Source organism: Phytophthora sojae (assembly GCF_000149755.1).
Source record: "Phytophthora sojae unplaced genomic scaffold PHYSOscaffold_3, whole genome shotgun sequence".
Lineage (NCBI taxonomy): Eukaryota > Oomycota > Peronosporomycetes > Peronosporales > Peronosporaceae > Phytophthora > Phytophthora sojae.
In genome coordinates, this window is record NW_009258117.1 from 2,905,615 (window position 1) to 2,928,564 (window position 22,950).

Consider the following 22,950-nt stretch of genomic DNA (forward strand, 5'->3'; position numbering starts at 1 on the left):
GGTGGCTAACAGCAAAAGCAGGTCGTGATTATCGCTGACTAAGTTCAAGCGGATTGCTCTCCAAGACATCACGGACTCCGTTACGCTGGTGGACCTTTGCGTTGGCATCCTGCTAACCAGGATGGCAGCACGCGCAGGTTTTTCTGGCACAAATCGCTTATTTGTGGCATGATACCACATTCAGTGGTATGCGGCTCCCACTATGGCTGCCACCAGCTGGCATGGGCAGCTCGCAGACGGCAACCAGCCTCCGTCCGTGCGCCGGGCACTGCGCTGGGAATGGATCCACCGAGCCACTCTCACACGACAGCAGACTGCCAGGGCCGGTGCAGCGCGGTCGGTGTCTGGTGCGCTGATGAGCGTGAGAAACGGCTTCACGTCACTCGGTCTGATCCGGTGTATCCTCGCCCGCGAGCAGACTCCCGCGAGCTTTGTCTTCAACAGCGACTGCATTCAACAGCGGAAGCAGCAGCAGCGGCGGCGACTTGCAGCGACCCTGCTTTACAGACTGTAAATTACAGTGCGCACAGTATCAAGGACAAGCTCACTTCATCAGCGTCACCACCACTTGTTGCCTTTTTAATTTGATGGCCATCGGCCGATTCACCAGTCGCGAGTGACACGGGCTGACGTCTGCGGTACTTCATCACAACGTGGTCCACACATAATTGTCTAAAAATAAAATCAGAAATCCAAATAACTAATTTCGACCTGATCTTAATCAAAACCAGAGCATGAGCGCGGCGCCGACCAACGTGGTGCGCTATGACGTGCCGAACGGGGACTTTTGCGCGTACCTGAAGGGCTTCTGGAAGCGCAACCTGGAGTGGCGTCACTTCGGCGCCAGCTTCAAGCACCTGCGCTCCACCAACAACGTCGTGTTCATCGAGGAAGACCTGGACGCGGCGCGCCAGCCCAACACCCAGTGCGGCTCTCTCTCTCTCTCTCTCTCTCTGCCTGTGCAGTTGAAGACTATTGCGCTGTAGCAAGCACCTGACCGAGTAATTGCTCTGTGCAATCAATTTTTCTCTTCCTTCAGGTTCCTCCGGTGGTCCTTCGGCCGCACGCACAAGAAGCAGGACCTCGCCAGCGCCTACACGGTGCAGGTCAGCCCGGCCGATTGAAGATTCTCTTGGGTATGGGGGCGGGCAGCTGACGCGCTCTTGCTACCGTTATTGCAGTTCATCCCGGACGAGCAGGGCACGTTCATGGAGTGGAGCTTCGAAGGCGTGACGTGCCACGGCGTGTTCAAGCCCGAGGCCAGCGTGGCCATCCTCAACTTCTGTCTGCAAGAGTCCATGGTCACCATCACGTACCGCGTCCTCGACGCCAACAGTGAGTGGACTGCTGTTGCTGTTTTCGGTCCTTGCGCTGGTTTCTTGACTCACTCTGCTGTGTCTATCTGTGTTCGTGGCAGCGATGGCCGTGTGCATTGTGGACGTGGACAGCGAGCACACGCCGACGATCCAATATGGCAACATGTACGTGGCTGCAACTGGTATGGCGTAGTTTAATGCCATGGTCACTCATGAGTCTATGTGGTGGGCTCTTGTCGTGCTGCAACACTCCAGGTATCGCATTAATCCGTCCAAGTATGACCGTGAGCCGGAGGACTGAGAGTCCATCCACAGTGTGGAGAGAGAGAGAGAGAGAGAGAGAGAGAGAGATGACTCTCAGTCAACCTCAGCAGGTTGAGGTCGATCCTGGTCGCACTTAATTGAATCCTCAACCTCAGCAGGTTGAGGTCGATCCTGGTCGCACTTAATTGAATCGCAATAATGTACGAGTCTTTGTTGGTATTACGGCGTTAGGGACTGGAGACCATGTCCCGCAGGCGTGTGGCGATCGGCGGCACCTTCGCGTGCGACGAAGCGCTGGCTGTGCCTCTGCAGTATCTTCTGAAGAATGTCGGTACTAGCTTGCTGCTCTTAGGACTCGCTTGGGGCTACACGCAGTGGTTCACGCTCGAACTGTGGCGTTACTGAGTTTTCGGTGTTCTATGCTGCTGTAGGCCGTGTGGAACGTTGACGTGGACTTGCAATGGCTGTGGTACGGCAGTCTGACAGACTTAGACGAGTGGTCTGCCGATGTGCTGCGTGCACCACGGCCAGTGGACTTGGTGCTGCTACTTGTCCGCATCAGCGACCTCGAAGCAGCGCATCCTGAATTGGATACTGGTCCCATCAAAAACATCGTCGACGACCTCAAGCGGTACGACGCCATGGCTGCTGAGTCTTCTGCTGCCCCGCTGGTGGTATTGTTGTGCCCTTCCCCTCCATCTTCTTCAGCAGCAAAGTTCGACGCGATGGAGAGGGGGATGCTGGCAGCTATTGAGGGAATCCAAATGGTGTCTGTGCAGCCAGCAACTCGGCTCCTGGAACTATTTCATCAGCAGTACACGACACCATTCTACGACGCTGTCTCCGACAAGCGCCAGCATTCGCCGTACACCCAAGCCATGCAGAACGTGATGAGTTTATCGATGTGCCGACAGATATGCCGCATTTTCCGCAGCCCGAGTAGTCAAGAGAAAGTCATCGTTCTTGACTGCGACAACACGCTGTGGGGTGGTGCGGTAGCCGAAGTCGGCGCAAGCGGCATTGATCTCAGCCCACGCTTTCTCGCGCTGCAGCGTTTCGTAGTCAAGCAGCAGGAGCGCGGTATGCTTCTTGCTCTCTGCAGCAAGAATATTCATGAAGACGTTGTGCAGGCGTTTGAACAACGTCGCGATGACATGGTGCTCGACATGAACAAGCATGTCGTAGCCGCCAAGGTCAACTGGCAACCCAAATCGGAGAACATCGCGCAACTCGCTAAGGAACTCTCCCTCGGTGCGTGGCAATTATTTGTTCCTGTCACGTGAAGGTGCATTGTTAACATTATTCCTTGTTAGGGCTGGACTCTTTCATTTTCATCGATGACAATCCCCTCGAGTGCAATGAAGTCGCGACTGCATTGCCGCCCGTGACAGTCATAATGCTTGGGGCAAATTTCTCCGAGTCGGTTCTCGATCACGAGTGGGTTTTTGACGAGGGATTGTTTCGGCTGCCACTCGACTCGGCGGGTAGCTCCAGCACTAAAGAAGACAGTCAACGGACGCAGCTTTATCAGCAGAATCTTCAGCGCGAACAACTTCGCGAATCGTCGTCAACACACCAAGCTTTTCTGAGTGCGCTTGGTGTGAAGATTGTCTTCGAGGAGCTCGACCGCGAGCAGGAGCTTCAAGCTAGAAGCTCGTCCTTCACCAGGGTGCTCCAGCTTCACCATCGGACGAATCAATTCAACACAGCGACAACTTTTGCCAAGCGGTTGGAGGAGCAAGCACTATTGGAATATGTCGCCACTCCTGGCCGCACAGTGATTTGTGCACATGTGACGGATCGTTTTGGCCACTACGGGCTCGTAAGTGCTGCTCTCTGTCAGCGTCTGCGTGACAGTGAAATTCTGCGTGTGGACAGTTTTTTGCTCAGCTGCCGTGCACTTAACCGAGGAGTGGAGCATGCGATGCTGCGAAGACTCGGTGAAATCGCAGCCAAGGCAGAGGCAGCAACGATGGAGTTTGCGTGGGAGCCAACAGAACGCAACCAACCAGCGCATGCGTTCTTTTCGGCATTGTCCGATGCCGAATTTGTGGTCAATGGAGAACCTGCGCCCAACACCGTCGGAAATGCAAGGCAGCATGCTGGGGCATGGACTATCGCGGTAGGCAAAGCAAGTCAAGTATCCTTCCTGAAATCAGAACAGAGCTCGGGTTGCAGCAGCATCAGTGGAGGGGGTTTGCTGGGATGGATCCTTCGCAGTCCCCTTGGTAATTGGCTCCAGCATGCGGCGCTTTCAGCCTTCCGGTGGACTGTATCCTCAATCACACTGCCGCCGTGGATAACGCGATTCCTCAAACCATTCTTCGCTCGGCGGATCGGCGGAGTTGTATCGGCCGGATCGCTTCGTGTACTTCTCAGCGATCCCGGCAGTCTGGAGCAGTTCCTTGCTCCTGCTCTTCGCGATCTATCCAGCACTTACAACTTGGTAGTCTCGGATGGCTCGCATGATGACGACAAGTTTCGTAGGAAAGCGCGTCACCAAACGAAGCTGGCACTTGTCGATCACCTTCACGAGGAAGTTCCGCGCGAGATTTGGTCCGCTAACCGACCGCATACACATGGAAAACGAGGTACTCACAACCAAGAAAAACCTGATGGCAACACAGCACTTCGGCTCCAGCTCGCTTGCGAGTCTGCACAATGTTCTGCAACTATCCAACGCGATAGTCGGTGTGCCTTTCGACGGTGCCGCAACTGTTGTTACCGAATCCAGAGGCTTCTCACGCGCTCCTTGCTCCACGCCAATGCTGAGGCCCGACAATCGGCTGTGAACGCACTGCAAGTCGAATTCGCACTAGACGCTGCCAAAGTAGCGACAACAGATGCGCAGGCTTCTGACCCCAACGTGCAATGGTGCAAAGCCCACCAAAACAAACGCCGGCGTGGGGAAATATTCAATCCAAAGTAAGCTAAAGCACAAAAGTAGGCGTTCTGTTATCGACAAATTGTGTTTACCTTTGTTTTCGGAGCCTAGTTATCACCATCTTCGTCTTCGTCATCATCATCATCATAATCGGCATCATCACTGCTACTGCTTGCGTGTCCGCTTTCGCCTTCGCTCGGTGAGTCCTGAACTGTTATGACCTCGGTGACGGCTTTGGTGTCCTGCTCCTTCTTCGTAGCGTCACGTAGCTCAAGGATACTTGAGCCGGTATCATTGTCATCGGTGCTGAGCTCACTGTCGCTGTCACTATCACTATCACTATCGCTGCTACTGGAGTCACTGCTGACACTGCTAACACTGACACTGCTGACACTGACACTGCTGACGTTTGAGTCGCTGTCGCTGATGTCGCTATCACTCTCGCCCTTGTCTTCCTCATCGTAATAGGGGCCGTACAAGGCCTCGTACCGCTCCACCCACAAAAGCGCCTTGACCTCGTTAAGAGTTCGTCGACCTTTCCCGAGTTTCTCGTGGATCTCTTCGGCTGTGTTGCAGTCCCTCCGAAATGTTGGTGAAGTAAGTCTTCGCATCACGCTATAGGGAATCTCCTCCAGCACCGTGTAGTAGTGTCGGGGTAGAATGATTTGTAGCGCGCACGCAATATCGGTACGGGTAACCACGCCGAAAAGCCCGTTTCGCTGGCAAACTGAATCCCAGGCATCCACAAAGATCTTTTCATCAACGTACACTAGTTTCCGGAGGACGGCTTTCATTAGTTTCTTGATCTCTATCAAGCGAAGGCGGCGCTGTCGAGAAAATACCCCAGCTTTAATGCGCATGGTCTCCTCCACGATCTCCACGCTGGGGAAGTACGGGTGCGGGCTGGGCAAAGCTCGCTTCATTAACTCGACGACTTCCTTGGCTCCGTCTTTTGTCACCTCGTACTGGCCTTTTGCTCTTTGACGGCGCACATAGGTGGCAATAAATTCCTCGTATCGTATCATCAGACCGCCGTGGCCGTACGCTGTTAAATTCGTCCTCAAACGATTCTGGAAAAATTCCATGCATTGCTTCACCACGGTTGATGTCGGTACCAGCATGTCCGAGCGACGCAGCTTTTCGTGTAGTATCGTGTTGACGTGCACCCAAGAGGCATCCGGATTGCTTAAGATTTCTTCCTCGATCATGCCGACGTACGCTGGAATCAATGTCGATGCAGCTGGCGTAATGTCATCAGCTTTACGCTTTCGCCGGGACCGTAAAGTGCTGGCAGTTGAATAGCCAACTTCAGATTCCAATACTTCATATAGTTCCTCCACGAGTTTGGGATCAATCTCGTTTGTTTCCCCAGCTCCCGTTACCACGACTTCCGCTTTATCTCCACTGACCTCTTTTTCCACAATAGATTTTCGGTCGATCACGTGAAGGGTGTCCGAGCTGCCCTTGAAAACGGGCAAAGAACGATTCTTTTGTCGCTCATTGTCGGCGGTGACCGTCACATGCATGAATGGCATCGTAGAAAACGATATACGCGCCGTCACTTGTGCTGCCTTGTTGAAATACGAAGGGAAAAAACTACGGAAGTAGTAACCGAAATGTTAGTACATATCACATCACACAAGAGGTTAGCTAGATCCGTTTGATACCTTTTAAACAGGCGACGATGTTCTTGACTAAACGCCACATTCGATGCAGACATTGCAGAGCGCAGAGCTTCCATCATCGGAAGAAGACCAGGAAAAAGCCGATCTGCTACAGCCGCTCGATAAATTGACACCTCCATGAAAGTAGTATCTCGTTGTGCGAGAGCTGCGACCTCGTCCACTGAGCTTGGCCTGGCAAAATAGACTCGTTTCCACCATTGACGCTCTTCTCCCACATCTGCAATTGTTTTCCGCTGCAGCGGGTCTCTGTCGATCTGAGCCTGCATAAACTCATCCTCGTCCATTGCTGCAAGCAGCTCCGCCAGATTTCTCCACAGCGCCAGTGCTCCTTCAGGGTTTTCAACGAGGTACAAGTCACTACCGCATGTATCAAGTGCCTCAACTAGAGCTGCTGTCAGCGAAAATGATGAGACGGCACCGGCACTGGACAGCTCAAGCATCTTTTCCAGCGGGTAACTACAAGAAGGATCATTCTTCATCCATCTGCTCGAAATAAACGTGGCACGCGTTAAAAAGTTTTTCGGAAAGCAGAGATGTACGAAACACCATCCGCGCTTACCTTGAAAATGCAGCAACCTGAGCATCCACGGAATCCGGGTAATAACTTTCCAAAAATCCTGCAAGCTGTAGACATCGCGTATGAGTTGCTAAGTTGACTTTCTAAAACATTGCCGAACCAATCATCGTATCGTACCATTCTGGGTCCATGAGGATCTTCAGGGTTCAGATGGAAAAAGGCCTCGAGATAATCGCACGCCGGCTGAATATCTCCCACCAGTACCAGTAGCTGTACGAGGTGCTCCAGAAACATAGCGGAATTCGGACTCAGCGCCACTGCACGCCTCAGTGCACTGTTGGAGTGCTGGTACAGAATGTGCACTCCAATCGGGGTCTTAAACAAGTAACTGGACTCGATCACTGACTCGATGTTTTCGCTCGTGTCGAAGCCATTGCCATCGTTTGTGTCCGCGTCAGCATCGTCCTCTTCTTCCTCATCCATGTCTTCACTTTGGAGTCTTTCACGAAGCTCTTTCGACTCGATAAACATGAGCCAGTAACACAGAATACCGAAGTTTGCAAGTAACCTCGCGTCATCCTCTGCCTCTTCCATCTAAAGAAGGGCACGTGACAGATATGAAATGCAACCGTAAGTCATTCTTCCATCAAACACAGTCAAAACGGTGAGATACGAATGACAACTTACATGCTGGATCTTATCTTGGTACATGTGATATGCCTCGTAAAATTCTCCATGAATGATATGGAAAAACCACATCTCCCTCAGAATCGACATTTTCTGAAATACCAATGCATCCACACCAGCGGTTAAAGGCACCGCCCGATCCACATAGCACCAAGAAGGGTACGTACATCAATACGCCGTGATTTCAATGCTGACTCGTAAAATTTCAGCAGATCATTACGATAATCTGGCTGTCGGCGAAGAATCTCGAGGCTGGCCTAACATCCCGGAACCACGCAGAGAAGAGTATGCAATTAGTTTAGTGAGCTTATTAGCTTCATGTAAGAAAAGTCAACGTATCGGCACGCACCTCGATGCACAGAGCTGGCGTTACCGCAAACCGGTGGTACATCACCGCCAACACTTTTGCAGCACCTGCATAGTCTCGAGCCCCCATAAGCTTCGGTAAACGATGTGAGTACACGACTCTTCACGCGGCGAGCAATCCACGAGCAATGCACTGTAGCTAATGATCAACACTTACCCTTGGCAGCAATTCCTCGAGTGTGAAGCGCAAGCGCGTGTAGTTACTCTTATGGGTCAGCCTGTGCTTCCAGTGGTCGAAGTATAGGTATCCGAAATCAGACGCCTTACCCCATCTCTTGGCTTGAACATCAAAAGACTCGGTTGCTCGCACAGCGCCGTCGAGTAGCGGGTTCTTGCCGTCCGGTTCAGCAGTAGCCCTGGGCCCCGCTGTGACCATCTCGACGTCCTTCGTGTGTTCCTCCGAGCTCTCTTCTGAGCTGGCTGCATCTGCGGTGCCGGTGTCCTCTTCCATCCGAGTGTCATCGCCATCACCGGCGTCGTCGTCGCTATCGTCTACTTCCTCCTCCTCCTCCTCAGCAATTTGTGCATCTGAATCTACCGACGATTGCTCGTCGTGATCTGAAGACGCGCTCGCGGCAGCCACCTGCTCCTCCATGTCCTCGTCCGAGCTTTCGTCCCGCGGCATCCTCTCCTCCGCCATTCGAATGGCGTCCGTTCCCAATGGTAAAAGGCAAAATTCACAATACGGCGTGCAAAAAAAGAACTTTTACGCATGAAGTCGACGTTGACGTTGCCCTGACTGTCGACCCTAGTTACTACAGCCCCTGCTCGCCATCGTCTTCGCGCAGCAGAATCGCCGCTATCATCTTGAGTTTCTTCTCCATCTGCACATGATAGCACAAGTGCAGTCAATACCTACACCCACGAAAAGCAATGCCAGACGTGCGCAATCCAGCACGAACCCGGTTGTGCGCGCGCAGACTGCGAGTGAGCTTGGTATCTGTGGCCTCGAACTGCGCGTGCGATGTTGCGTGGCGCTCTTGCAGGCCGCGCATGATCTCCTGCATGATGGCTTCAATCTGTCCGAACGTTTCTGTCCGGCAGCAGGAGTTAAGACTGCAAGTAAGCTCCAAGCCCCCTTACGCTCGGCAGGCAGCCCGCACCTTCCACCAGCGTCTCCACCTGCTCTTCCTGTTCACGCTTGCGTTTCCTCAGTGTCTCCAGGTGCCCGTAGCACTTGGCCACGTACGGAGTCAGCTGCTCGTTGCCTTCCGCTGCGTCCTCCACGATCGAGTGCGGCATTTCCTGCTCCTCGTCGCCCTTGGTCATCGAGTGGCGCATCGGGGAAACGTCTTCCTCCTCCTCTTCTCCCTCCGTCGCGACACCGTCGCCGCTCGACAGTATACCGTCCTCGCTTTCCTGCAGCAAGAACACAGACCGACACATGCACACACAGAGGGAGATCTCCACATCATCAGCACCTTCACACACAGCCTCTCGCACAGGACTGCCACGGACGCACGCGGATCGACGGCATCTCGAGCTGCTTCCCCTTGGCCATCGCGAATCCCTCTCGAGTTGCACTTGTCGATACTCAATCCAAATGCAAAGTGAACCGCTCGAGTGCGGAATGAAAAAAAAGGAAACCAGATGACCATCACTCTTGCTTCAACTTGAAGATTGCTCGTGCTACGGTACCTACTGATTATCCTCATCGCCCTTGCCGCCCAGCGCGTCGCCGCCCTTGTGCTCCATGTTCTTGTTCTCCGAGTCCTCGGCTTCCTTGATCATGCCCAGGAAGTTGGCGTCCACCGTGCGCAGCAGCTCCTCCATCTTGTCGTCCTTGAGGCTGCCACCGCGGTCGTCCGCGGCCCCTTCCTCCATCGTGGCCTTCTTGCGACGCAGCTCCTTCTCCTTGGCCTCCAGGTTCTTCTCCCGCTTTGTCTCGCGCTCGAACATGCCGTTGATGGCCGCCTTCTCATTGGGCTGCGAGGCTGCGAGGCCGTCCGAGAGCTCCATGAGAGAGATCATGCCATTACAGTCGCCAACAGCGACCAGCTTCCCGCCGGAGCCAGCGTTGCCCTGCACGCTCACGGACGAGAGAGCCACATCCCCGACCTTGTGCGAGTACGCCACCTCGTTCTGGCGGTAGAAGAAGTCCCAGATGTCCACGACTCCATCCATGCGAGTGACGAAGAAGACACCGGCGCGCGTGGGCGACCAGCAGCCTGCTGTCACGTACGAGTCGTGGTAGATCGTGCTCATGATGGGGGTCTTGAGATCCTCGCACCACAGGCGAGCTGTCCAGTCGCCGATCGTGAGGAAGAACTTGTTGTGCGTCGGATTGCGCTGGATGGCGCACACGGGCCCGTGGTGCTTGCCGGCTCCAGTGTCGTAAAGGGTGATTCCGTTGTTCTGCTTCGCGTTACGCAGATTCACGCTCAAGACAGCGCCCTGCTCCGTGCCCACAAGGTACTTGGTGGGGCCAGCCTCCGTGTTGTATTCCATGGACGACCCACCGAAGGCTAGACCGTCCTTGTCGGTTAGAAGCAGCTTGTGTGTAGGCTGCGCAAGGTGACGAATATCCCACCAGAGCATCCAGCCGTCCGTCGAGACGGAGCAGCACTGGTTGCCCGTCTTGCTTGAGATCCAGAAGACGTCGTACACTGGGTCATGGTGTGAGTGCTCAATGATTGACGTCTCCGCCGGTGCGGCGCCGGACTTGCGCAGATCAAAGAACGAGATGAGGCCATTGTACGATCCAGCGACGAGTTGGTCAACGGACTTTGGGTTGTAGCGCATGCACACGAGTGGAGACGCTGGCTTGAGTGTCGTCTCGGGGGTGTTCGGGTTCACCACATCCCAAATGTACGAGTTTGCCGGCAACCGCGCCGACGCAAACTTGGGATCCTGGAAGTTGAGGATGCAGTAGCATGCTGCCATCTTCTGGGGGCTCTCAGGGTGCCAGTCGATCTGTGAGACCGTGCGCTTGACGGGCTCTGGATCACGAAAGACTGCAAGGCCCTTTGCACTGGGCTGTTCTGTCGTGGCGGCCTCGCCCATGTGCGCAAAGTAGTCCTGGTAGATGTTGATTGTGTTGTTCTGCTTGAGTGCGCGGTCTACCACGGGTCCAAGGCACTTGACTGCCTGTTTGTAGTCATCATCTTTCTCGGCTTTCTTTCGGAATCGCTGCACGTCGCTTTGCTCGGCCGGATCAACATCCTTGGGCCAGCCGCCTTCCACGTGACGCATGCTGCTGTGCTTAGTCACTAGCCTCTCCGTATTAACTTCGTGCTCGGACATGTGCGGCGTTGTGTCAAGCCGGGTGACCATCGGTCTCCGCCGTACGTAGTCATTCTCCAGCGCGTCCGTGCACGGAATGCTCTCCAGCACCTTGGCGTCCACGTTGCGGAAGTCGCAGTAGCGCCCAAAGCTTTCTCTCTGCTTCGTGTACAGGTACGCGAGCTCCATTCCTGTTGTCTTGGGCTTGGATTTGCGCCGATTTGGAAGTGCCGCCAGATCGCGTCCTTTCGAGACCAGCGGTCGCCTCGCAGCCCAATGTACACCTGACCACCTGCATACCCTACCAGCATCGCAGCATCGTTCCACCAACTATCAATCATCTCTACTAGCACGATGCAGCAGCAACACGGGAGACAAGGTCGGCATTTTTCTTCGTGTTTTTCAGATTTGGATTCTGGCTGGCTTACGCACTCCATCCTCGACGAGATGGAGCGGCCTGCACCGGACGATCTCTTATCTGCACTCTGATCTGTTGGATGATTCACTGCTGCTGGTCCATTGGCACACGCTTACGCCTTCTTGTTCACGTCCGGACGGCGCTCCAGGTACAGTCGCAGCTCCTCCACCTCCTCCAGGTCCCGGTGGTACTTGTTCTGCAGGTAGCCGCCCAGGCCGGCGCCCACGCCCATGAACAGCACGTGCTCCCACGGGTCTAAACAACATCAAAAGGCGAAATAGTCAGTTGGTTAGTTAGTCGGTTTGCTCATTTACGCACCGACACCGATAGAGGATTCGGCATGCAAAACAAGATAATCATGTGGCAAAGGGGGCACTTACGGCGCATGTACGGGACCTTCTGCAGAATGTTGCTGCCGATCTTGGTGGTGAGGCCCATGAGGGTGCCGATGGCGATACCCGTGAAGCCCATTGCTGCTGCTGCTGCTAGTGCTCGCTCAGTTTTCCGTGGGTTCTGCCCCCGCAAGACCAGCGGTCATAAATCGCTGCGCTTCCCATTGGCTGAAAATCGTAAGTTCATGTGACGTACACATCTTTTGAAATGTGGAACGAAGGTCGCACCAGCTTGGCGCGACATCCACGACGGTTGGTCCAGCCTGACCGGCGAGCAGCTCCGATTCGCCAGCAAATTACTTGACCTTGAGCGGCAGCACCTCGTCCCCAACGTAGACCCCTCGGCAGCGATGAGCGACACGGAGAGCAGCAAGAAGAGCAGCAGCAGCTACGAGGAGCGCGTGAAGCATGTGTCGGTGATCGCCAAGCCGCTGGCCACCAAGAAGCAGACCAAGCGCGCCTACAAGGTGGTCAAGAAGGCCACCAAGGTCAAGGGCATCAAGCGCGGCGTCAAGGAGGTCGTCAAGGGCATCCGCAAGGGCGAGAAGGGCGTGTGCATCATCGCTGGAGACATCTCGCCTGTCGACGTCATCTCGCACATCCCCGTGCTCTGCGAGGAAAACGACATCCCGTACATCTTCACGCCGTCCAAGGTACGCCATGCAGCCATGTGTGCATTGATACAGTGGATACTAATTTGTCATTGCAATTATTTTATTCGCCTACAGGTTGACCTGGGTGCCTCGGCGCTGTCCAAGCGGCCTACGAGCTGCATATTGATCACCCCCAACAAGGCGGGCTTCAACGCGCAGGAGGCGTACGATGAGCTGCTGGCGGACGTGAAGCAGGTGCAGCCGACGTATTAGATCGTTAGAGGGCGGCCGGCTGTTGTGCCGCGTCGCCTATCACCCGTCAACTTGCATACATGTAGCACTTTATCATTAGCCGGGTTGTCTTCTTGGTGCCGTTGTGCTTCCGCATTGAGCCCTCGACTGCTGAAGGAGGACAAACTGCCGTGTGTGTGTGGAATCATACTGCCGAGGGGACAGGAAGCACTAGCTTATCCCCGTAGCTACGCGCCGACCCTTGGATATTTTCGCCAGTGCGACTTGGGATTCGTGGTAAGCAATGTGTCACCGAAGTCACGAAGCAGGGAGAACAAGCGGTGATGAACTACGACAACAACAAAATTGTATTTGGTTAGTCGGCAATGCACAGCCAAAACTTCGCGTCGATCACAACCCAGTGTCGTGGTGTTTCCGCCTAAAACACGTCGTTGAAGATGCCACGAGCGAGTTCTTCCCAAGTCCTGAAATTCGTTGCCTGGGGGAAGTAGTGGAACATCCCTTTGACGGAGCGGCTCGGGTGCAACAGCACCAACTGCAGAAACCGCTCCCGAAGGCAACGTCGCTCAGGCGCGCTGTGCGCCTTCTCACGATGAATGTACTCTTGCCAGTAGTCTGACGCTAATGTCTCCTTCCAGAGCTCGCGGTCACAGTGCTGTCACAAAAACAATAATACCACAGGTCAGATCATTGACGCTTACAAGTGAAATGCAGCAAAAGATATGGCTTACCAAGGCCGCAAAGAAAACAGCGACAAGATCGTACAATGGATCGCCAGTTTTGGCGTCCGCAAAGTCGATCACAGACGTCGGAGTCCACTCATGCGGACCGATGAACCTCTCCTTGCGCTTCGCTTCGATTGATGCCAAGCCCGCAGGTGTGGTGAAGTCCCCTTCTTCTTCTTCAGAGCTGCTGCTACTACTGCTACTGGTCTCCCAGTCTTCCTCGGAATCAAAGCGACCATCGCTCCCTCCATCTTCGCTGTCGACGATGCGAGCGTGAGTCGAGGACTGCCTTCCCTTTAAGATTGCGAGACGAGGCCCGAGTGGGATACCCAAGTCTTTCAAGTTCGATTCGTCCAGGTGGCCCAACAACTCGAGTGTTAGCTCCTCCTGCTCCACAAGAAGCGGGATGTACTTTTCGCACCCAATTGACTTCAGATACAGCGTCAAGTTCGTTGCCTCAGACGACATGGCAACACCATTCGTCTCCACGTCGACTTCAGTCCCAAGAATATTCTCGTCCGTCAAGTCTCCGTGGAGCAGCACAGGATTTGTCTCCGACAACTTCACTGGCAGCAGCTCAGCAGCGATAGTGTCGCTATTCGCACCCGGGAGAAAGTTCTCGAGAAGCTTCATTAAATGTGCCGGCAGGTCACTTTCGATTAGGTGGACTGAACGATAACATCAACAACAACTATTAGTACAGCAACAGCACGCATACAAATGCAGCAACAGTCTTACATGAGATGGCACGCTTCCTCTGGCGAAGCATGTAGTGAATGTACCAGTCCCACTCAGCTTTGCTGTGGCCATACACCCCCCGAAATTCGGGATCGATCGGAATGGAATGCAGCTTCGGCAAAAATTCCTGACTGATCCACGCAGCCACTTTCTTCCAGCTCGTAGCAGTAGCGCCACCCTTCTTCGTGATGGAATCAAGACCAATGCCGCCGCTCTTGTACTCAATAACAACGTATGGCCATCGCCACATTGGACCTTCGCCTTCTTCATCGTCCACTTCGTCCACATAGAGAAGGTGTCCAGAGTGATACAACCGAGGGACCATCGCTTGAATTGGCTGATGCACGGGACTAGAACTTGCCGCCTTCTCAATCATGCAGTATACAGTCCTCTCGATGCTGAAACAATCCTCCATTGCAGATCGCAATGACATGGCATTTTTCAGCTCGTACGGCTGTAAAACGCTCTTCTTACGACGCTTTGATGGCGATGCTTGCTCGGTGTCGGTCGAATCGTAGTTTGGAGCCATGTACGCCTCAAAGTCGAACTCGCCCCAATTTTCGTTATACTGGCTGAAGAACTTGACCAGTAACCGTTTGCCAACTGCAAATGTCGGGTTGACACGCGACGTCAAGCTCTTCATCTTCGGATACTTGATCTTCTCCCCCGCAATCTTCGTGCTTTCCGTACTATTTGGCGAAGCGAACACCTTGTGGCGTTTAAGAACCTTCTTCAGTTGCGGTTTCCAGTACTCGAGGATGCGGAACGATTGCTGGTACATATCCTCGCTCAAATACCCGAGCGCACGTGGGATCTGGACAAGTCGGAAGATGTCAAACGTTTCTGGTCGCGTAGCTCGCATTTCATGCTGGAATATCGACAGCGCTTCATCTTGCCCGTCGTTGAGCAAGTCCTTCATAAACATGAGTGCGTTGTGTGAGTCCACAAAATTCTGAGTGACCGCGATGGTGAGGTCCAAATTCAGAACAAGGTGCCACCATCCATTGGGAACGTAGATCGTTTCTCCCTCTTCTTGGATGATCTCGAGGGGCTTTTGGTCCGGAGTGAGCGTAGGATACACGTGCAAGTACCACATAAGCGATGGCATATCCAAACCACTATCGCGATACTCGCCATTTTTACCGACGTTCACACCCGGCGGAGGCGAGTCCGGAGGGTAAATGGCCCATCGCTTGCGTCCCTTGACAAGTGAGTTCCAAGCAGATGTCCTCGCCGGGTCCTGGTGCCACGGAGCACCTGTGCGCTGAGGCCCGATGACGATCCAGCGGAAGTCGGGTCGAATAGACCCCGGAGCACGCTTCTTCTTCTTGTCCTTCCGTATCTTCTTGCCGCCAGCGGCCAGCTTCACACTCTTGGTCGGCACCTTGTTACCCTCCTCCTCCTCCGGAGTTTCAATCACACTGAGAAAGTCTTCCTTGAACACCTTCAGGTCTTCAACATCGTAGTCTTCCAGCATCGCAGGCATCTTCTCCCCAAATCGCGCATCAAAGATGTACAACGGCGTTTCGTCGTGCTGGTTGGCCGCGTACTGGAAGTAGTCGGCGAAGCTCATTTCCATGGTCGGGCTGGTTGACATGACGTCCAGGTTGTGCGTGATACGGTGCTTTACATCACTCGGATATTTCTCCACCAGCTTCTCCACTGTCCACTACACAAGACACCAAATCATGCGATCAGTCAAGCAGCACGCAACGCTAACAAATCGGGAACACCCCTCTTACATCCGTAGACGCCTTCCACTTGCCAATAGCGTTGCGGATGATGAACGGCACCCCCGAGTATTGCCTGACAGGAGCAATACAATCAGTTTCTCGGTTACACTCTCCACACTGCATGCAGACGCTGTACTCACTCGTAGAAGTCCCGGAAGGTCAAGTCTTTGACGTCGAACTTCTGCAGTCGGCGGATCGTGGGGTCCTGCTCCTCACTGGGCAGTAAGTAGGCGTCGCCAAGCTCCATGTGGCAGCGGCACCAGCGTCGGTACAGAAAGTCCGAGCCGAAGCCTCGCACGGCCACGGGGCGGAAGGCCTGCTCCAGCTGCTGCAGCGGCCGCGGGTCCCTCGGGTAGAAGGTCGTGAGCTTCCAGTTGCGGTGGAAGGAGAAGTCGCCGTTGTGCAGCCGCAGACACTGGCCCATCCAGAGCGGGTCCTCCTGGCAGAACACGTAGAACACGGAGTTCACCTCCGAGAGGCGCAGCAGCTCCGCCGGCTCGCAGAAGAGCGTGAAGTACGCCACCAGCTCGTCCGAGAAGCCCGCGAACGCGCTGCCGGCGAGCGCCGGCTGGCTGAACATGGCGGGCGAGACGAGGGCGGCGAGATGCAGACTGATTGTCATTGCGGACACACGTCCGTCGTCGTGGGTAACCTTCGCATGGCTTTGTGCGTAATCCAATTTTGACTAATGGGAGGACGGTATCAACCCAAGTTGAAGTGGGAGCAGGGAGTACCCCCCCCCCCTGCGACTCAAGAACCTACCTCTCCGGTCCTGCATTGCGCGGCTCGAGTACTTGGCGCAAGCGTCTGGCTCACAATGACATGTAGCTCAGTCGATATGGGTATTGCGCTGTGTTGCGTTGGCTGCAAGCAGCAGACTGTTAGTGCTCACAATCGTCACCCCAAAGTGCTCGGCGTGGCCTAGGTACGTGGCAATTTGGCAAGGACGAAGGTAGTATTGAAGTGTTGCTTATGTTGTTGCTGCTGCTGCAATTGTAATGCAAGTTTCAGGTACGGGTGCTGCTGGTAGTATTGGCACGGCTACTGTAGCCGAAGCACCGTGGCACAATCTCCACGTCGAGCAGTGCGACACGCGTGCTCTAATCTCGCTCCTCGACAGCCGCACGACGTCCTCGAGCTCTGCTGGACGAGCATTGATCCACCAGCAGTGGTGGTTAACACCGGCCCAGCGCCGCAGCAGCGAAGCTGAAGTTCGTTCCGGCTAGAGTGTACCCCTGGGAGGTTACATCCGTTACTGCCTTTCATAATCGGTCATAATCCATCTTTCGCAGAAACGCAGATATCAGGTTCGATCTCAAACTGACCGGTTCATTCATTCTACATACTGAAATGAGTGAAAGGGTCGGATATCGTCTTTCACAGATGATCTATTTGCTCTCGGAGGCTCAACTGTTTCGGAAACCCCCGCCCTGTCTAGTTCAAGGGGCGCTGGCGGCGCATTCCGCATTCTGCCTTCGACCGCGCACGCATCTCGCTCGCTCCCTCGTCCCCGATGCCGCTGCCCGTGGACGCGCACCCGCTGAGCCCGGAGTCCGTGCGACCGGGCACGCTCACCGTCCCGGAAGACGCCGTGGGGGTACACGTAACCAAGTCGCCCACGCCCGTAACCAGCGACAGCAGCGACGGCGAGACCACCGCCGCGACTCCGACGCCGCCGCCTGCGCCGTCTGCCCCCGTGGGCGTCGCGAGCGCAGCCGCCTCAGCCTCCGGCAAGGCCGACGAGGTGCGCGAGCTGGAGATGCAGGCGCCGCCGCGCTGCCAGCTCGAGGACTTCACGCCCTTCGCGCGCTGCCACCTCTGGAAGCTCATGATGTCCTTCTACGACCGCCAGGGCGTCGAGTCCTGGGCGCAGGGCATCGTGCCGCACTTCATCACGTCCAACACGTTCATCGCCAAGCGCTACAGCAATGTGCTGCGCGCGTACTTCCGAGACGCGATGCGGCCGGGCTCGGCCTCGCCCGTGGACCCTTCGCAGCCCTTCTACATCGTGGAGCTCGGCGCCGGATCGGGCAAGTTCAGCTTCTACTTCCTGAAGGCGCTCGCGCAAGTGGAGGTGAGCTGTGACCTGTTGATAAAGTTTGTGAGGTTGCGCGGCGTTGCTGATGAGAGGCTTCTTGTTGTTTGCTATTAACTGCAGAGCGTTCTGGACTTCCCGCTGAGCAACATCCGCTACATCATGACGGACTTCACGGAGCAGAACTTCAACTTCTGGAAGACACACCCGGCGCTGGCCCCTTTCGTCAAGCGCGGGATCGTGGACTTTGCGATCTTTGAAGCCACCACCGACAAGGAGCTGCGTCTGTACTCGTCCGGTCAGGTCATCCGCCCCGGCGAGCTGGCGAACCCGCTGTGTCTGATTGCAAATTACTTGTTTGACACGCTGTACCACGACCTGTTCCAGGTGGATGGTGGTGTGTTGAAGGAAGGCCTCGTGAGTGTCGGGTCTAAACGTGCTGAAGAGCCCGACCCACTCGACCCCGAGATCATCAAGCGCCTGAACAACATTTTCAAGTACGAACAGATCGACGAGACGTACTATGGAGAGACGCGACCTCACTGCAACAACATCCTGAAGTGGTATCACGAGTATTTCGACCCAGCGTCCTCGGGTGCCACGATTCTGGTGCCCATCGGAGCGCTTTCGGCTATCGAGCGCCTTGCTGCGCTTTCGAAAAACGGTCTCGTCGCGCTGTCAGGTGACAAAGGGAACAACAACCCCGACCACTTCCGAGGTGTCAGTGACCCGCACATCGCCGTGCACGGAAGTTTCTCCGTTATGGTGAACTACCATGCAATTGGCGTCTACTTCGCCAGTCGCGGTGGTTTTGCGTTGCACAGTCCGCAGGAAGAGGCAAGCCTGAAGGTGTCTGCGTTCGTGCTGCCAGCTAACGCTGTGGGTGAGCACGAGACTGTCAGCTCGGCAATGACTGAACTTTACGGTGACGGACTCGATAGAACGTGCGCGAAGCGCAGCCTCCAGTTCCCGCACCTCACGACAGCGTTTGAAGACGATATTGTATGCTTTGGTCCCAACGACTTTTTCGTGATGCAGAAGTCGACGAAGGAAGATGCCAAAGCTCCGTCGCTGAAGGCTGTGCTTGCGCTGATGAAGTTGAGTGGGTGGGATCCGGATGTATTCTACAAATTCCGCGACGTGCTGCTAGACCAGTCCCCGACTGCTGCCGCCAAGCTCAAGCAGGACGTGATGTATGGAATCCCGCTGGTCTGGAAAAACTACTATGCATTAGACAAGGAGAAGGATGTGGCCTTTGAGATCGGCCGCCTCTATTACGGTCTGCATGAGTACGACAGCGCGCTTGCGTACTACACCTTGTCCGCTCAAGAAATGGGCAAGCACCACATCACAAGTCACAACATGGGCCTTTGCCATTACAGCAAGAAGCAGCTGGAGTTAGCTGCAACTTGCTTCGAGGAAGCTTACGCGCTAAACCGATCATATCAAAAGGCAGCGACGTGGCTTCAACGCGTTCGGAAGGAGCTGGGTATTGTCCAAGTAGATGGGATCACTGCGCCTGCCCAGACAACAATTACTGGGTTCGACGGTAATTACCAGTCTGGAAATCTTGGGCCGCAACAAATTTCTTTGAGCGTGCCAGGTCAAGACAACGACAAGACATCAGCACACAGTTCTGCTGTCGATCTTCATTGAAAGCCGCAAATGCAAGACAGCACCGGTAATGTCTACAGTAGAGCAGCTACATACTTGCAAGGCGCTTGCTACTCGTTGCGTATGTCGTCAGATAGCTATGAGGTTACAACCGTCTATTGCACTGAATAGTGCTAGGCCTCTGCGCAACGCAGTAATGCGGCGCAATCGTAGCGCCAACTCAGCAAAAGTTCTACCCTACTATAAGACTGTAGATTGCAGAGTGTGGACTTTTGCCCTCAACGCAAGCTGTTCACCGTGTTTAGCGCTGTCCTACTTCGGCTTGTTGAGGGAAAACACCACTTCCACGCGTGCCGGAGATCGACTCTCACTTGTGGCCACTCTCCTTCTGTCGTCTAGCGCTTCGCGCGCACCCAGCGTCGTCCTATTCTCTTGTAGTATTTCGAGCTGTATGTACAACAGCGGCGTGGGTGTACGAGGTCAAAAACTTGACCATTTACTTGGACTGAATGGAGGCGACGTCGCCCGTGATCTGCCAGGCAATCATCTTGCGGTCGTTACCAGTGGAGAAGAACGTATTGCTGGGACCAATCGTGATGCGCCGCACAGCATCCTGGTGACCTTGGTTCATGTTGGCGCCTAGTGTCGTCTTATACGCGAACGACGGCAGCTCCTTCACCGAAATCGTGCCATCCTGAGCAAAAGACCAATAAAACAGTGCAGATGAGTATGATGCAGATCAACCACACACCAAAGTCAAAGAAACTTACCGCCATGCCAATGAGAAGAATCGGGGCTTGCGCGGCGTCTTGCGTCCCGCAGAGAGCAGTAACCTGCGAGTCCTGTGTTTCCTTGAAGAGCTGCTGGAAGGGCGGGGTAAGACCCCACACAATGATCTCACAGTCCAGGCCGCCACTAATGAGGAACGTCTCGTTATTGTTCACCCAGAACTCGAGATCCATGACAGCATCCGTGTGTCCATTCTCCTCGGCCGAGAGCACCTTGACGCACTGGTACGTCGCCAAGTCCCATAGTCGAATCGTCGAGTCCACACTGGCCGACGCCAAGATGGGCGCGCCGCCCACGGCGAACGTCTTCAGTCTTGTAACTCCGCGCACGTGTCCCTCCATCACTCCGCGGCACTTGAACTGGTTGGTCGCCGTGTCCATCTGCCAATAGCGGATCGATCCGTCCGCGCTGCCACTGAAGAGCGTGGCGTTGCCCGTCGTGTCGGTGGCCACCGCCAGCGCTTGCACGTTCATCGTGTGCGCAAAGGGCATGAGCTCCGAGACCGGGAACTCGAAGGGCGGGGCCTGTGCGTTCTCGAGGTTCCAGCCCCGGATCATGCCCACCGACACCTTGGGGTTGGGCGGGAAGCGGCCTTCGAAGCCCGCGAACAGGAAGGGGCCGCAGAGCACCAGCGCCACGACGCCCTCCGTGTGCGGCGTCTTGTCTCTGTTGCCGCCTCTGCCCCCTCCTCCGTTGCCGCCGCCATTGGCGGACGGAGGCAGCGCGTCCTGCACGCTGATGGTGGTGATCTCCTGCCAGGTGGCGCAGTCCCAGAGCTTGATGCTGGCGTCCGCCGAGCACGTGAAGAGCTGCTGCCGCTCGGCCCACATAACCACGTCCTTGATGGCTCCGTTGTGGCCGCGCGTCTCCCCGATGGTCTTGACGAAGTGCGGGTAGCGGCACGGCCGGCCGCCCGACGTCTGCTCGAACTCGCACTTGCCGCCGTCCATGAAGCGCCGGCACACCTCGTAGCCCAGGGACGAGCCGCCTCCGAAGCCCCCGCGGCCGCCGCCGTAGCCACCGCGTCCTCCGCGATTGCCGCGCCCGCGACTGCGCCCGCCGAAGCCTCCTCGCCGGTTGTTGTAGCTCATGCTGGGTGTGATTGACGCTGCTGGAGCGAGGAACTAATGGCTCGGCCCTGGTGACGGCGGGATATTCGCGTCAGGACAAGCGGGTCTAGTTGGTGTACGTCACACAACCCGGGTGGGTTGAGAGTCGTACACAAACTAGACCCGGCCCGTTTTGCGCTCACACGTCGCAGAACCAACTTCAACATTTCAACCATCGTCGATCGATGGAGCAGTGCAACGAGCCTGCCATCGTGCTGGCAACACGGTGCTGCGCGCGCGTCCTCCGATGCGGCCGCCGAATCGTCGGAAGGAATACTTTGTGCCTCGTAAGGAGGAATCCTAACAGAAGCCCAGCCAACCAGGCGTCCGCCATTCGCTCCGAGGAACTCGCTTCGATAGCTGTTCTTTATCGCTCGCGCAGAGCTCAAGGAATGTATGTACAGACTAGAGCGTGAGAACGAGACAGGTAACAACTAATACCCGTTTTTACCGATTGGATCAGGTATTAGAGTCAATGTAAAATACATAACGTGGTATCTGCCACATATGATTCCCTTTTAAATCCGGATATATCAGGCGTCTCGTTCTCACGCTCTAGTTTGTATCGGCAGGCATCGTCAAACTAGGAAGGATGAACATAAATTGGGCGCACTTCCTAAATTAAGGCTCTGCCAGCGTCCTGTATCAACAGGATGGCTACATAGTAATTGTAGTGATCTACAGTAGACTGTATTAAGGCTTCCGTTATGAACTATACCTGGCCATGAACCAATTGCTCTTGGTTTTAGACAGCTTTGTTGTGACTTTCGCACGATCCTAGGTTCGGAGATGTCTTTCACGCATACGCACGTGTCTACCAAACGTAGTGTAGGGAGCTGTCTTCACTATGCTGAAACCCGGTAGGACTCTATCTATGACTCCTGCGAGTTTTTGACACTCAATCGCAACTATTAAAATCGGTTGCGCTGCAAAAAGAACAGGGTTGCTCGCTTTCGATCAGTTTGAGGTGGATAGTTTGTCTGTGGTCACGGATCTCGCGCGGCCAGCCAAGTATTGATTTGAGTAACTGCGGTACAAACATGTCACTGTATCCGAGCAGTACTGTACTCGGCCCGCAATAAGCTACGCCCTGATGCTTAAGTGAGGTGAAGACTGAGTGTAAGGCGTCATTGTTTTCGAGTGAACTTTAAGAGATGCGAGACAGTTTGGCTTGGTTCTCGTAGTTCGTGATGCTGAACAAGGATCTATTGACGGGGTCCTGGGCATTACGTTGTCCGCCCAGGACACAGTATACGCCATGGCGACTCGTAAAGAATCTGCTCTTATCACTCATGGCGCGTTTGCCGAGTCATTTAACAGGCATGAAGACCGATTTACCAGGCAGTACGGCGATTCGGTGGTAGGGAAAATTTGGGCCCAGCATCGTAGCTTGAAGGAAGAGTATCAAGTCGATCGAAGGTTTGGAAACAATGTCGACCGCCTATCTAAGCTCAAAACAACCGAGACATGGGGAGATCTCGATCCTGAAACGCATGAAGAGCGAGCATTGGGGTCAACTCACCGATTTCTCGCCAGAAGACGAGCTACATGCTTCGCAGTACTTGGAGCTAGTGAAAGTACCGCACAGCGCAGTCGTTCATTAGGCTTCAT

At 54.9% G+C, this 22,950-nt stretch overlaps 9 protein-coding genes across 9 annotated transcripts; 4 read left to right on the forward strand and 5 right to left on the reverse strand.

Moving 5' to 3' along the window:
- Positions 1 to 734: 734 nt before the first annotated feature.
- Positions 735 to 1,617, forward strand: PHYSODRAFT_312938 (hypothetical protein; the record flags this gene model as incomplete). Its single annotated transcript, XM_009524572.1, has 5 exons — positions 735 to 925; positions 1,040 to 1,106; positions 1,182 to 1,335; positions 1,418 to 1,481; positions 1,572 to 1,617. The coding sequence occupies 5 exons, from the start codon at positions 735 to 737 to the stop codon at positions 1,615 to 1,617; spliced, it is 522 nt and encodes a 173-aa protein (XP_009522867.1).
- Positions 1,618 to 2,317: 700 nt separating this feature from the next.
- PHYSODRAFT_490663 (hypothetical protein) lies at positions 2,318 to 4,509 on the forward strand (the record flags this gene model as incomplete). Its single annotated transcript, XM_009524573.1, has 3 exons — positions 2,318 to 2,831; positions 2,894 to 3,038; positions 3,090 to 4,509. The coding sequence occupies 3 exons, from the start codon at positions 2,318 to 2,320 to the stop codon at positions 4,507 to 4,509; spliced, it is 2,079 nt and encodes a 692-aa protein (XP_009522868.1).
- Positions 4,510 to 4,571: 62 nt separating this feature from the next.
- Positions 4,572 to 8,726, reverse strand: PHYSODRAFT_489505 (hypothetical protein; the record flags this gene model as incomplete). Its single annotated transcript, XM_009524574.1, has 8 exons — positions 4,572 to 6,025; positions 6,103 to 6,635; positions 6,709 to 6,773; positions 6,844 to 7,260; positions 7,521 to 7,610; positions 7,703 to 7,792; positions 7,877 to 8,163; positions 8,585 to 8,726. The coding sequence occupies 8 exons, from the start codon at positions 8,724 to 8,726 to the stop codon at positions 4,572 to 4,574; spliced, it is 3,078 nt and encodes a 1,025-aa protein (XP_009522869.1).
- Positions 8,727 to 9,357: 631 nt separating this feature from the next.
- On the reverse strand, positions 9,358 to 11,130 carry PHYSODRAFT_490395 (hypothetical protein; the record flags this gene model as incomplete). The annotated part of the gene is made up of 2 exons (XM_009524575.1): positions 9,358 to 10,569; positions 10,654 to 11,130. 2 exons carry the CDS (start codon positions 11,128 to 11,130, stop codon positions 9,358 to 9,360), a joined length of 1,689 nt encoding a protein of 562 aa, XP_009522870.1.
- A 186-nt stretch (positions 11,131 to 11,316) lies between these two features.
- On the reverse strand, positions 11,317 to 11,851 carry PHYSODRAFT_285374 (hypothetical protein). The gene is made up of 2 exons (XM_009524576.1): positions 11,740 to 11,851; positions 11,317 to 11,614 (listed from the first exon to the last, which is right to left on the reverse strand). Exons 1-2 carry the CDS (start codon positions 11,828 to 11,830, stop codon positions 11,472 to 11,474), a joined length of 234 nt encoding a protein of 77 aa, XP_009522871.1. The 5' UTR covers positions 11,831 to 11,851; the 3' UTR covers positions 11,317 to 11,471.
- A 250-nt stretch (positions 11,852 to 12,101) lies between these two features.
- Positions 12,102 to 12,617, forward strand: PHYSODRAFT_496342 (hypothetical protein; the record flags this gene model as incomplete). Its single annotated transcript, XM_009524577.1, has 2 exons — positions 12,102 to 12,404; positions 12,480 to 12,617. 2 exons carry the CDS (start codon positions 12,102 to 12,104, stop codon positions 12,615 to 12,617), a joined length of 441 nt encoding a protein of 146 aa, XP_009522872.1.
- Positions 12,618 to 12,921: 304 nt separating this feature from the next.
- Positions 12,922 to 16,372, reverse strand: PHYSODRAFT_558645 (hypothetical protein; the record flags this gene model as incomplete). Its single annotated transcript, XM_009524578.1, has 5 exons — positions 12,922 to 13,251; positions 13,328 to 13,989; positions 14,060 to 15,728; positions 15,802 to 15,865; positions 15,933 to 16,372. The coding sequence occupies 5 exons, from the start codon at positions 16,370 to 16,372 to the stop codon at positions 13,015 to 13,017; spliced, it is 3,072 nt and encodes a 1,023-aa protein (XP_009522873.1). The 3' UTR covers positions 12,922 to 13,014.
- A 933-nt stretch (positions 16,373 to 17,305) lies between these two features.
- Positions 17,306 to 19,483, forward strand: PHYSODRAFT_312945 (hypothetical protein; the record flags this gene model as incomplete). The annotated part of the gene is made up of 2 exons (XM_009524579.1): positions 17,306 to 17,866; positions 17,951 to 19,483. The coding sequence occupies 2 exons, from the start codon at positions 17,306 to 17,308 to the stop codon at positions 19,481 to 19,483; spliced, it is 2,094 nt and encodes a 697-aa protein (XP_009522874.1).
- A 454-nt stretch (positions 19,484 to 19,937) lies between these two features.
- PHYSODRAFT_495899 (hypothetical protein) lies at positions 19,938 to 21,321 on the reverse strand (the record flags this gene model as incomplete). Its single annotated transcript, XM_009524580.1, has 3 exons — positions 19,938 to 20,135; positions 20,212 to 20,724; positions 20,794 to 21,321. The coding sequence occupies 3 exons, from the start codon at positions 21,319 to 21,321 to the stop codon at positions 19,938 to 19,940; spliced, it is 1,239 nt and encodes a 412-aa protein (XP_009522875.1).
- Positions 21,322 to 22,950: the final 1,629 nt, after the last annotated feature.

Excerpts from the sequence above, each read along its gene's own strand:
- PHYSODRAFT_285374 (XM_009524576.1), bottom strand. The coding sequence starts at position 11,830 with ATGGGCTTCACGGGTATCGCCATCGGCACCCTCATGGGCCTCACCACC. Across the intron at positions 11,615-11,739 it reads GAAGGTCCCGTACATGCGCC|ACCCGTGGGAGCACGTGCTG; the intron begins GTAAGTGCCCCC and ends GATGTTGTTTAG.